Source organism: Triplophysa rosa, linkage group LG23 (assembly GCF_024868665.1).
Source record: "Triplophysa rosa linkage group LG23, Trosa_1v2, whole genome shotgun sequence".
Classification (NCBI taxonomy): domain Eukaryota; kingdom Metazoa; phylum Chordata; class Actinopteri; order Cypriniformes; family Nemacheilidae; genus Triplophysa; species Triplophysa rosa.
The window spans coordinates 8,886,463-8,899,868 of record NC_079912.1 but is presented as its reverse complement, the minus strand read 5'-3'; the positions used below and the strand labels follow the sequence as shown (position 1 = coordinate 8,899,868).

Genomic DNA, 13,406 nt, shown 5'->3' with positions numbered 1-13,406 from the left:
ACTATAGCACCAATAATTTAATTTAACACTATATATATATATTTTATTAACGTAAGTGTTCAGAAATGTTCGTAAGGCCACTGTGAAAGTGACATTGGCGCTAAATATCTTTAAGCTGTGAAAGCTGTATTATCGTAGTGTTCTGATATCATAATGTGGTAGTTTTAAGGGACCGTGACACAATCTGTCTTATGATCTAATGATTTGTGATGATCTAAGCTGTATGGTCTATAACGACAAGCTTTTACATTTGTGTATATTTATAGCAGGAAGCCAAAGATGACAGTGGGTTTATTGTCTGTCCGCTGTGTGACAAGGCCTTTCAGACCCAACATCAGCTCACCATGCACATCCGACAGGTAACGAACACACACACCTTCAGCTGTCCAGTCTTCAGCTCACCAGTTTATATTTAGAGAAGACATTTAAATCAAGACAAATGGAAATGAGGTTAAGCAGCATGACATTATAGAACATGCTATAGTACATTCAATATGATGCACACCTCTGTCGGTCATATAGCAAAGCGTTGACAATCCATCAGGCATTCTGCCCCGTCACTCTCACTAAACGAAGACTGTCTCTTGAGGCAGAGTTTTGATGATCTGCATTCAATTTACTCCCCCAATAAGCAAATATGGGGCCTATATGTGCATATTAGGGCCTGTGAATAAGTAAATGGTTTTAAGCACACTGAGTTAGCTGACCTGAATTTCTTTTCTCCAGCACAACGTTGATAGTGGGACATCAGACCACTCATGCAGTATCTGTGGGAAGGCACTAAGCTCAGCTAGTTCTCTGGACCGTCACATGCTGGTGCACAGTGGAGAAAGACCCTACAAATGCAAAGTGTGCGGCCAGACATTCACCACCAATGGCAACATGCACAGGTCAGTCCTGGTTATTGTGTGCCTTGGGTTGAAAGTTTTGATTTGTGAATTTTTTTAAGCGAGACATGATGTTGGATGAGGAAATCATTTTATGCATGAAAAAAAATAATTTATGAATTAAATATAATTAAATATGATGTTTTTTTGGAGGGGGTTTCTAGTTGGAGAAAGCTGACGAACGATTAATCGCATCCATAAAAGTTTGTGTTTGCATAATATATGTCTTTGTAATATGCATATTTATTTAGGAAATATTTACATGTATTATTTATATTTACCAATAATTTACTTTATATTCATGGGTTTCACGTGACGTCACACAGCGGTACGGCCGCCATTTGTAGGACCGTACAGCAACATGCGTCTATCTGTGATAACAGCAAATCTCAAAGAAATGGGTTCATGTTTTACAACAGGGGTCTTCAAGTATAAATAGGATGCGGGCCAGTTTTTTTCCCATATCATAATTTCTTCTGTTATTTTGTATTTCCGTTATTTATTGCATTTTGTTAGATATATTAAAACATGCACACAAATATTGCATCCAGTATATTCCTTTTCCCCAGTACTTCCAAGATGTGGGTGGTAATTTTTTTTTTTTCAAGAAGATATTTATGAAGATATTGAATTAATGAAAGTCAAATAAAAAAAGTAAAAACGCTAATACATTCAGCACAAAAGTAATCCCTGCCCCTTGACGTTAAACTGGTGTCTTGTACATTTGGCCAGACCGATCACATTGCTTTATAAGACATCAAGAGCCGCGGGAATTAGTTTCGTATTGAATGTAGCAGCGTTTTGGACTTTCAAAGGCGTGGCGTCTCAGGATGCGCATTTCTTAAAGCACACCATTCTTAAATCTCTCCACTTATTTGAAATATTTGGCAGGCCAGGTAAAGATGGTTGTTAACTAGCCCTGTTTTACAATATCCTCATAGTACGGACCCTGCGAGGTCCCTGTTGGAGGAAAAAACATGCCCTACAAATCTGTGGCTACAGATTTGTTATTTGTTCCCTCGGTTAATTTTCTGAAATCGGTACCCACAAATAAATTCATAAACCGTGCTCACGCTTTTGATTCCTTACAAATGTAATGACAATTGTAATAAATGTAATAAACAACATTCTTCAATTTCAAGGTAGAAATTAGGGTGTAGTTTGCAAAACTGTGGGAATGGATGGTGAAAGCGTGAGAACAGTTTATGTATTTGTGGTACGGTTTTCAAAAATGAATGGTACTATTTACAAAACTGAGGGCACGGATTGGAAATGCGTGGGTGAAAGAGTGAAAGAATTACATAACTGTGGCCTCAGATCTGAAGTCCTCATAGGCTCTGTAATAAGGGGAGGCTGTGCTAGGTCCTCAAGAATGGAGCCCACGCCAGAAAGGTCACGTGTCTTAAACCCATGAATCTAATTAAACAATTAATTGTGATTAATCAAATATGTGTTTACATATGTCTGTGTACTGTGCATATTAATTTTGATTTTTTTTAAACACGTACACGTACATTTAGTCATTTAGCAGACGCTTTTATCCAAAGCGACTTACAATGAGGTAAACATACAGTACATGTATACATTTAGGAAATATTTACATGTATTTATTTATATTTACCAATCATTTAAATTACATAATATATTTACAAATGTTTATTAATGTTTATATTTTATACTTTTCTTAAATATATGCATGTACGTGTATGTGTTAAATACAAAATTAATATGCACCGTACACAGACATACTATATTATGTAAACACAAACTTTTATTCTGGATGCGATTAATCGCTATTAATCGTCCGACAGCCCTATAAAAAACGTACATGCGTGATGCAACAGAGATGTAACAAAAGCATCCTCACTACTGTGTTGTCCTACCTCTTGTTTAACTAATCAACAGTGAGCCTAATCCTAAGCTTAGCATTGACTTGTCCTAGTGTGTCCTAATGGATTTAACATGAGTGTGTGTGTGTGTGTGTGTGTGTGTGAGAGCAAGACAAATTAATTTTTTTTTTTTTGTGGTCCACTGTTCATTAAAAATAAAACTCTTTGCTTACCAATTTGAAATGGTCTGAAAAAAGTGAGAGGCGTTTGCCAGACCGAAACCCACTGTCTTGATATTATGGTGATGCCTTTAGCTTCCAGTTTGAGAAGTTGCCCAGAGGACGAGTGCGCCACAAAGATAAATGAATAGGCGTTGGCTTGTTTGTGTATGTTGGTGTATTAACACTGGCGTTTGTGAACAGGATAGCCGCGCTCTTGTTAAAGGAGCGTGAGGTCTGCAGGAAGTGAACGGTGACAACACCTCCCCAGCTTCTGCTCATGGTATCTTCTCCCAGCAGGCCTCGCTGATTAAGGGGGTAAACATGAACTTCCTCCCAAAGTTACGAAGGGTGATGTTAAAGTGCATAAGGGGGCTCTGTATGTGTGTTTGGTTGTTAAAGTTCTCCTGGCAGAGATGGCTTGAATGGACATTTTGTAAATTGCTGTTATCTTGTGGTAAGCTGAAGTGAAATTAGAAATAGCACACTAACTTCGATTTGCATGGAATGTGCGACTGACGGATGTGAAGGGAATCTGGTTTTGCTACATCGCCTGCTGCAGCCCTGATAACACATCCTAATAGTTTCCATAGACAAATATCACCAAATAAAAAGAGACCGAGTTTGATTTGATCTAGAAATGTATAGTTCATGAAGAAAATGTGAGTGCAAAACAACATAAAATGGTTGTTGGGGTGTTCTGGGTGGTTGCTAGGGAGCTAGAAATTGTTGAAAGGTGGTTGGTTACGGGCCCAAACAATAACAGTTGTGAGACTGTCCATGTAGTTGGCCAGAAGGCAGCCATCTTGTTGCCAAAGCATCACACGGATGGGGAAGGTAGGGAGTCACAGTTGTCATGGAGAAGGATCACAACGTCAGAGAGGAGAGTCAAGGCACGTTCTGATTGGCTGCTTTTATTTGCTTTAACTCTCGACCTCAGTTGCACCACCGAACAGGTTTAAAGGAGGTGCCCTTGGTGTGACATTGCTTTGAAAAAAGAAGACTTTCTGACACCACAGCGCCCTCTGTCTCCGCTCCTGCTCGAGTGCGATGGAATGTTTGGATCTGAACCGACCTGTTTATGCATGACCAAGTTTTATGATCCTTTACAGATTAGCTCGTGAAACGTCCACATCAACGTGCTTCATTCAAGGACGAGGAAAAAGTTACAGCCACACTATATTACTCATTAGATTTGAAATGAAGTGTTCATGGTTCAACCTCATTTAATGACTTTGAAGCCAGTAGTATAGTTAAAACAGACGTACCATGTTTACCTTGTTAGGATTTGACTGAGGTTATAGGTTACCCTTCTATATGAGCCTAAGGTGAGGATGGGTTTCATCCAATCACAGTTTGCTGACTTGGCAGTGCAGGTTTTCTGTGATTGGTCAGAGTCCAGAGCAGAGAGATATAACAGCCCGTCAGGTCCACACACGGGCGTCCAACATGCTGCCTTCTATTAATAAACCACTGACAGCAGAGTGAAAACTGAGACCTGCAGGGCCACGGATGTCTGACCTTTTTTCACACTTGCACACACGCATATACACACACACACAAGAACTTATTATCAAATAAACATTTATAGCATACAGACCTTAGAGTGAGACCTTTTTGGATCTATATATAAACACTTTGAACAAGATGATATCATTTATCCGATGATATATGGGTTGATATACTGCAGACATAAAAGCGTAAGCTTACAATAAATCTCACCTCAGAGAGTGACCTTGGGTTTTGTTTTTCTTAAGTTGAGCATTTAATTCATTCTTATATGTCTTTGAGTGCCCACATTGGTTTCCTCAAGACTTCTGTGGAAAGAGGATGATCCTTTGGCCTTCTCCATGCAACATTAGCTCTCTCTTCCGCAGATCTCTCTCAGCCATCTATGACTTCACATATGCACATGTAGAGATTGGGGGATAATTGCAGGAATTTCAGCCCATTAGGAGTCATTTCTGTCGGATCCCAGTGGGGTACACAGGGGTTCCTCTAGCCAACATTTCCACAGCAGTATTCATGAATTACTCTTGTCTGTAAAACAAGTGGGAGGTAGCCAAGTACTAATCCTCTATAAGCACTTCCCAAATTTTGTAAATGCACACTTCATCATACCAAAGCCTTATTTCAATGTATTTGTGTTTCACTTTTGCATTGACACACGTGTCTGTATACTAGCTTGCCAATTTTGGGACTTCTTTTTTCATCAAGATATCTTGGAATGAATCACTGTTGTGTTTTTTTGTGTAATTTTGATATTGGGTATACATTTTTAATACATCAGTAAAATGTTGCTTGTTAGACATAACATTTTTATGTCCATTTTTGCAATAAAAGTAATTTAACATGAAGTAAATGTGTATTTAAAAAAATATTATATGACTGAATATAGTAAAAAAACAATTGGTTGAAGCATCTTTTACATGTGTTTGCTTTGGTTGAAATAAGCATCTGCTAAAAAAATTAATATATTTTATATATAAATAAAATGTATAAGGGTCAAAGACGAATAAAAAAGTGTAATACTGCTTTAAATTGTTGTTGTAAAAAAAAAGTTTTCTGTTCAATTTAATTGCATTTTTGTTTTTCTGAGCAAACAATAAATATCTTACATTTTCCCCTGATTTACGGAAGACGCCCACTAAAATGTCATTCAGTGTAACAATCTCGTCAGGCATATTTACAACAAAAATCAATTTATGACTTATTAAAAGACCCAAATGCTAATTAGTTTTTTTTTTTGCCATTATCCTAGGTTTTGCCCATATGTCAATGAAAACTTTTTACTCATTTAAAGCAAAATAAAATGTAATATGCCTCCTTATTCTTTTATATATTTAATATATATTTTAATATACAGTATACAAGTCAGAATAAGCATGTTGTTTGAATTTGTAAATAAATATTGTGTTACACTGAATGATAATGTAACATTATTTCAACCAAATTCTGACATTTTATTCTCCGAAAACTTAGTTGAAACCATAAAGTAGACATTTTACTTGCATTTAATATGCTTTCTATGGACATAAAATCACTTTTGTAAATTTGCTTTGATGGGGACATCTTAACGTCTTTGACCCATAATTAAATTAATATAAATTCATTTAAAAGTATAAATCAGCGGTTCCCAAACTTTTTCTTACCCTTTAGAAAGGTATAATCTAGCCAAAATAATTTTCAATGGAAATATAGGGATTTCTCTTAATAGAATTTAGTTTTTCTTTTTCTTCTCATTATACAAATAAAATCTCAATTAAATTGCAAATCCATTGTCATTGTTAGACATTAACAGGGCTGTTTTTGTGTCACTTTGTACGACCCACAGTTTAAAAACAATATAAATGTAGTAATCATTCCCTAATATGTCATGTGGATAACTTATATCATGGTCAGAATGTATGCATTAATTGCGCTTATTGTGGTAAAAAAAAAGTTCATGTTGGATAAGCTGTGGTCGTCAAGTTTTGTCTTTTCTGTTTTCCAGACACATGAAAATCCACCAGAAGGACTCCGCCAGCTCCATCCCCAACAGCCCGACCCTGTCTCCACTGAAGTGCAGACGCCCCTCTGCCAAACACAAACTAAGTCGAGATGAAGACAAGCGATTGGACGAGCCGCCTGGCAAAAAGGTAAGCGAAATCTCTGTCAGCTTATCCAAGGAAACTTGTGCCCCTGGAGGGTGGTCTCAAAGTGAGCTACATGTAGCTGATGTTGACCTGTGTGCTTCAGGTCCTGGAGGATAGTGGAGCAGATGAACAGGGTTTGAACAGGGGACAGGAGGGAGTGTTTTCCTGCCCTATCTGCTTCAAGACCCTGAACTCAAGAAATGACCTTGATGCCCACATGGAGACTCATCCTGACACTACACTGAGGTACAAACACACATCATAAACATGGTGTAAAAACACTGTGTGGATTCTTATGTAAAATTGTCACAAAAGTCTGAGCCTGTTGCCGTGTGGATGGTGCTCCAGACATGTGGCACAACTTGGCTTTGGGTGACCCGAATTCGAGTCCAAGCTCATGGTCCTTTCTTGGTCCTGCTGCCCTCTCTCCCCTCCCCATCACTTCCTGTCTGTCTATACTGTCCTGACAAAAATGGAAAAGCAAAAAAAAATGTCTCAAGGTACACTGAAATAAATTTAATTATTTTTTCTTGTTTTCCAGTACAAATATCTTAAAGTCCCCGTGAACCGGAAGTTTTTTCTTCTGTATTTAGACGCATATCCGAGTGAAATGGACTTTCTAATGAGAAAAATAGCAGGCGTGGCTTTCGTCTTTCTCTAAGATTTGATTGGATGTATAAAAACAGCCGTTGCATTTTGAAATGGAACTGGCAGCAAACTGACAGTTGAAGGGGAGGAGTTAACGAATGCTCCGCCCAAGCCGTCTAACATACATCATTTAAGATGGATAGTCATTACAGGAAGGAAGTGCATTTTCAGATTTTAACTAAAGATTATGATGGCACACGAATTTTAAAAAGAAAATTATGTTTAAAACGAGCAAAAATATCTGCAAATGTGGAAAGAAAAATTAACTTGAATTAAGTTTACTAAATTAAGTTGAAACTTAGTTTTTTCTTAACTCAATTTTTTCCCAGAAAACATGACTTAGTATTTTAGGTAAGGGCTACATGATAATGTTTAAAATGATAATCCTGATTATTTTCTTCAAAATATTAATTGTGGTTAATAATCGTGATTAATCGGTCATTTTAGTACTTTTTTAACTCCGACAACATTGTATTTCAAAGCACTCTTAACATCCGTACACTACTGCCCTCCATATGATAATATTATTTTGCTTGCTATTAACATGTTAATATCACAATGACTATGATTAATTAATCATTGGAAGCAGAAATTATTAATTAATCTTTGGAAGCAGAAATTATGAAAATTTGATTCATCGTGCAGCCCTATCTTAGGTCATTTTGCTTCAGAAGTAAATGTATCTTGATTTTAATCATTTGTGCTGGAAAATAAGACAAAAATGCTAAATAAAAATTCATTGTGATATGAATTCATTGTATCGTGTTACTCCAAACATGATACAAATTTTCAGTAAAGTGTTCCATCATGAGATTAATGAAGAGATGATGTTAATTCATGAAACTGACAAGCTTGGTAAACACGGCTCTTGAGTTGTTGTTATGAGACTTAATGAAACTGTTCTAGCCAATCCTACGCTAAGTTTTCACATCAGTATATTATAGCTGTCTATTATGCTCAGACTGGAATGTTGCCACTTTGTCTCCTGAGGTGGGATCTATATTGCAGGGAGACGCCAGTAACTGGGGCTTTAGGCTGGAGTCCTGCAGTTGCTGGGAGATATAGTGGCATGCTTTGTGCCGTGAAACGGTCATAATTTAACACATCCGAATAAAGAAGGGAAAACATGTCTTACTAACTCCTCAAGGGGCTTTTGTTTTACATGGATTTGACTTTAATTTGTGCTGCATGTGCAACGTTTGTTAGGCTCAGTAGAGTAAAACGTCAACTTTGTGTACTTTTTTACTTTTAATTTTAGTCGCCAACAAAATGCATTGAAATATGTCTAGCATTAGTTTGTATTAGCTTTACCAAGAATAATCATACCTACACAAATTTAATCCCGTCTTTCTGGCCCCTCCTTGTCATAAGAGGCCTTAAATTCCCTTCCATCCCTAACACAACCCACCCCCAAACCATCCCCCCCCCGCAAGTGGCCTCCAGGCTTACGGCAGGGAGTGGCACAGAGAGGAAGCAGGGAATAAAAGGGGAGGGGGGTAATGAGACACAGAAGGAGATGCATTCTTCACAACATCTCTGTAGTGTTATGTATATGCGTGCGTGCGTGCATGTGTGAAGTGGTAGTTGTTACCTTGGAGACGTCAGTCTGCAGACTATCCCTCAAGAGCCACCTGACAACCAGCTCCTCTGACTGTAGTTAATGGATAGCCTCACAGGATGAGTCTGAGTGAAGGAAGCTGGCAGGGCTCGGCCGGTTGAGTTTCAGAGCAAAGTTATTGTTGTATGGAAGTGCTGCAAATTAAGCACTAATCCTTCTTAATCACAAGCGCTAAGAGGATCTAGATTGCTTTGAATTGGTTTCCACTGTTGGAGAGTTTTTAAAGGGATAGGTCACCCAAAAATGAACATTCTGCCATCATTTACTCATCCTCGTGTGATTTCAAAACCTGTATGAGTAACACAAAGGAAGATTGTTGGTAACCGAACAACGTTGACTTCCATTATATGGACACAAAACCACTGAGACATTTCTCAAATCTCTCATCGATACTTCATGTTAGCTAATGCATTTACTCATGTTAACAAATACAACTGGATTTTAAAGTGTTATTCTTGAATGTTAAGGACATCTAAAAAATGACAAATCTATAAAAAAATTAATGAGCAATGCTATAACTTCAGTACATTACACGGAAGTCACTGTGATCCATCGCATGGCATTGTATATGTCTGCTGAGATAAAAGCATCTTACAGTCCCTATAGACCCGTCGTCACTGTGATCAGAGGTAGGGCATGCGATAAGAACCATGCACAGCGTAACTGACGTTAGCCAGCTGTCTTTCGCATCAAGCAAGCTGTTGTAGACTAGGGTGTGGTTGTCATTCAACCCTTAGTTAACTCGCTAAGAAAAACATCTCCTATATTATCCTGGGTGGATATCTGGGATGTATGCATCTTCACAGGGCTATATAGATGAGACTACATTTTTAAAGTGCCTGAAGTCTGTCTCAGATTCTGTGTTAAACGTAGCATGTATAGTCATTGTTTTAACACTGTGTGTGGTTTATCATCAAGGCAACGTCTCATGTCATTGTTTTTTTTTCTAGATGTGATTTATGCTGCGTCTCGTTCCGGACGCACCGTAGTTTGCTTCGCCACAACGCAGCTACCCATAAGCAGCTTCCCACAGACCCTAACGGACGACCCTTCATTCAGAACAACCCATCCATCCCTCTTGGCTTTAATGATCTAGCTTTTATTGACTTTTCATGCCACAAGTTTCCTCATATCGCCCAAGTAAGTTTCCCCTGTTAACGATAAGTTTACTTGAAAAAATACACACAGAATGTAGCAGGTCATTGTCTTGCCGGGCATTTCTTAAAGTATATTTGAAATGTATTTAAATCTACAGGTTTGGTGTGAGATGAACCTTCGCAGGTGCACCGGCAAATTCCATCGTTTCGTGTGCGACACCTGTGACAAGGCATTCCCTCTGAGCTCCGCTCTGGACCTGCACAAAGCCTCACATGAGAGTCCTAGTGACACTCAAGAGATAACCTCCCCCGACGTTATAAAAGATGTGACCCCTGCTCCTGAGAAAAGCAACTTCATGGATTCCTTAGGCTTGCAACACATCTCCCAAGTCAAGCCTGCCCCATCGGAAGAGGAAGTCCAGCAGGCCAAGCTAGATAGCATCCGGGTTATCCATGTAGAGCCTAATCAGATTGTACCTCAGGAGCCTGGCCTTGTCGGAGGAGTAAGCCTGTCTCTCGTAGACCCAGCGACTCTTCACGGTCTCTCTCATCATGAGGCTCTAAAACTGCTGTCCCTTCAACCCTTCCAGACTGGTTTTCTGGTGCAGCCAGATGGTGGTATGGTGGTAAAGCCCGTTTGTGGCGAATCCAGTGTGGAGCTTGCTGATATACAGCAAATACTCAAAGTAACTTCTGCTGCTCCTAACCAGAATGCACTCCCACCCTTATCCAAGGCGCCTTGCAGTGCCATGCAGTCGGGTTACAAGCAGATGCCTCCACTTAAACCAAAGCCCTTGGTGGCTCCCAGAACCAGTATGGTAGCATCAACCCCTCCACCCCTCATGAATACCCAACAAGCTTCACTAGGCTGCATCAGCCCCAGCCTTCCGCCCCCTGCCAGCCACCCTCTCAAGAATGCCAGGGAACGTTCCTCATCTTCCTCAGCTTCTGCCAGCAACCATGCTTCCACGGAGAGGATACAAATGGAGGCTGACTGCATGGGTGACGCCCACACCCCAATGGATATGGGGGAAAGGCATATCAAGCAAGAAATTGGCAAGCTGGAGGAAAACGCCGGCAAGAAGGGAAATCAAAAAGGCTCCTACCCTTGCCGATTTTGCAACCAGGTGTTTGCATTCGCCAGCGCGCTGCAGGCACACATGCGCTACCACTTGGGCATCCTACCCCACCAATGTAACATCTGCGACTACGTTGCGCCGGACAAAGCGACGTTGATCCGTCATCTGAGAACGCACAGTGGTGAGCGACCTTATGTCTGCAGGCTATGTCACTACCCATTCACTGTCAAGGCTAACTGCGAGCGCCATCTACGCAAGAAACACATGAAAAACAACCGCAAGGAAATCGAGAAAAACATCAAGTATGTGACCTCATCCACATCCACAACTGACTTACTGGAGCAGGCTGGGCCTAATGAAACTACCTGCCGCTTCTGTGGGGAGGACCTGAAGACATTTCGGGACCTTCAGATTCACTTGCGCACACACAATGGCTGCCAGCGGAAGCCGTTCGAGTGCAAGCGTTGCGGAGCAGCCTTCCTTGCCAAGCGTAATTGTATTCACCACCTTCTTAAACAGCACCTAGATATCAAAGAACAGGATATTGAGGAACACATCATCACCCTAGTGGCCGCATCAACCCAAAACAGCCCAAACCCATCTCATCTGAACGGGGGTTCTCCCAGCACTCTGGTGCAGTCAATCAAAGTGGAGGACCTGAACTACTATGGTGCAGATATGGATCAACCTTTAGACTTCTCTAACAAAAGTTGTGGGGGAAGTAGTAGCACCGGAAGTGCTAGTGGATCACCCGGGATTAAAGTTGAACCTGTTTTTTATGACTCTTCGATGGAACCTATTGATCTTTCCATTCCCAAGAATCCAGCGAAAAAGCTAAAACAAGACAATGACGCTGCATTGCCCAAGGAGGTGAAGAAGGAACAGTCAACCATTAGCATCCTAGCGCAGGCTCTTCAGGCTGATAGACCCATTGATGAGAAATCCCAGCAGCTTGGTTGCTACCAGCTCCCTGTGGCCTTGACCTCCCTTACCGGTTGTGGTGGAGGAAGGCCGTTGCGTCTCAAGCCCCTGCTTCCCAAACCCTCTGCCACCTTGAAGGAACTTCCCCCGCTAGCGTCGATTGCTCAAATCATCTCCTCTGTTTCTGGAGCTCCTGATCTTCTTAAACGGGAGAACACTAACAGCCTTCCGCTGAATTCTGTTACAACTGGCAAGGAAGAATCAACAGATACCTTGACAAAGGAGCTTCCCCTAAACAACTCAAAGAAGAGGTCCAGGAAGAGGCCCGCCAACAGTAAACCCGCGTTGAACACCACCGACCCGAGTATTGATCTTGAGTCCAGTGGGGAGTTTGCTAGTGTCGAGAGAATGTTGGCAAACACAGATGCCAACAAGTTCAGCGCCTATCTTCAAACCAACACAATCGAGTTAGCAAGAAAAGGAGGTCAGCACTCGAGCGGCGGTGACGAGAAAGAGATAAAGGAGGAGAAACACTCGCCAGTCCAGCAGAGCGCTCAGCCCCAGCAGTCTAAAGGGAAGAAGAATGCATACTCAAATTCAGTGCAAAAGATGACCTGTCCATTTTGTCCCCGAGTTTTCCCTTGGGCCAGTTCACTCCAGCGTCATATGTTAACACACACAGGTGAAGTCTTCATGTGTTACGCTTTACAGAGCAAACCACTACAGACATAGTTGATATGCACCTACTGTTTGGCAACTCGTTGTAAGTGTGTAATTTGTTTTATTTTGTAAACAGGTCAGAAGCCATATCCTTGTCACCAGTGTGATGCCTTTTTCTCAACCAAGTCCAATTGTGAACGGCATCTGTTACGTAAACATGGCATTTCCAACCGAGTGCTGAGGCGCAACGGTGTTATGCCACAGCCTAAGGAAACAGAGGAAGGATCAGCAGACAGTGCAGGTACTAATAGACATAATTAAAATGTAAAAATCTTTAAATGTCTGTTTATTAAAATGTTTTTCTAAATGATAAGAGAAAAGTTTTAGATGAAAGGACTTTTATTATCTAACAATATGTAGTATTATAAAAATGCAGATTTATTTATCATAAAATAAGTAGCTTTAAATGATCGAAATGATCAAAATTTTAGATTATAAATTATTCACACGTGTTGAAGCTTAAAGGGACAGTTCACCCAAAAATGAAATGTCTGTCATCATTTACTCACCATCAGATTGTTCCTTACCTGTATAAATTTCTTTGTTCTGCTAAACACAAAGGAAGATATTTGGAAGGATGTCAGTTACCAAACAGATCTTGTCCCCCATGTACTGCACTAGTAGGGAACATAAATACTATGGGAGTCAATAGTGGATGAGATCTGTTTGGTTTGGTTGTTTCAACTTGAGGGCAAGTAAATGATGTTTGGTAAATGATTTTTGGGAGAACCGTTCCTTTTAAACAGTATTTTTT

General features: G+C 40.2%; 1 protein-coding gene across 3 annotated transcripts in view; it reads left to right on the top strand.

Moving 5' to 3' along the window:
* rreb1a (ras responsive element binding protein 1a) overlaps positions 1-13,406 on the top strand; it is a 52,813-nt gene that overhangs the window by 34,311 nt on the left and 5,096 nt on the right. For 2 of the 3 annotated variants that reach the window (XM_057322202.1, XM_057322204.1), the window contains 7 exons: positions 267-359; positions 727-890; positions 6,428-6,572; positions 6,673-6,815; positions 9,786-9,975; positions 10,091-12,614; positions 12,729-12,893. In XM_057322202.1, coding sequence (XP_057178185.1) covers positions 267-359; positions 727-890; positions 6,428-6,572; positions 6,673-6,815; positions 9,786-9,975; positions 10,091-12,614; positions 12,729-12,893 — 3,424 coding nt within the window. The remainder of the gene's footprint in view (positions 1-266; positions 360-726; positions 891-6,427; positions 6,573-6,672; positions 6,816-9,785; positions 9,976-10,090; positions 12,615-12,728; positions 12,894-13,406) is intronic. The other variant, XM_057322203.1, reaches the window with a different exon arrangement.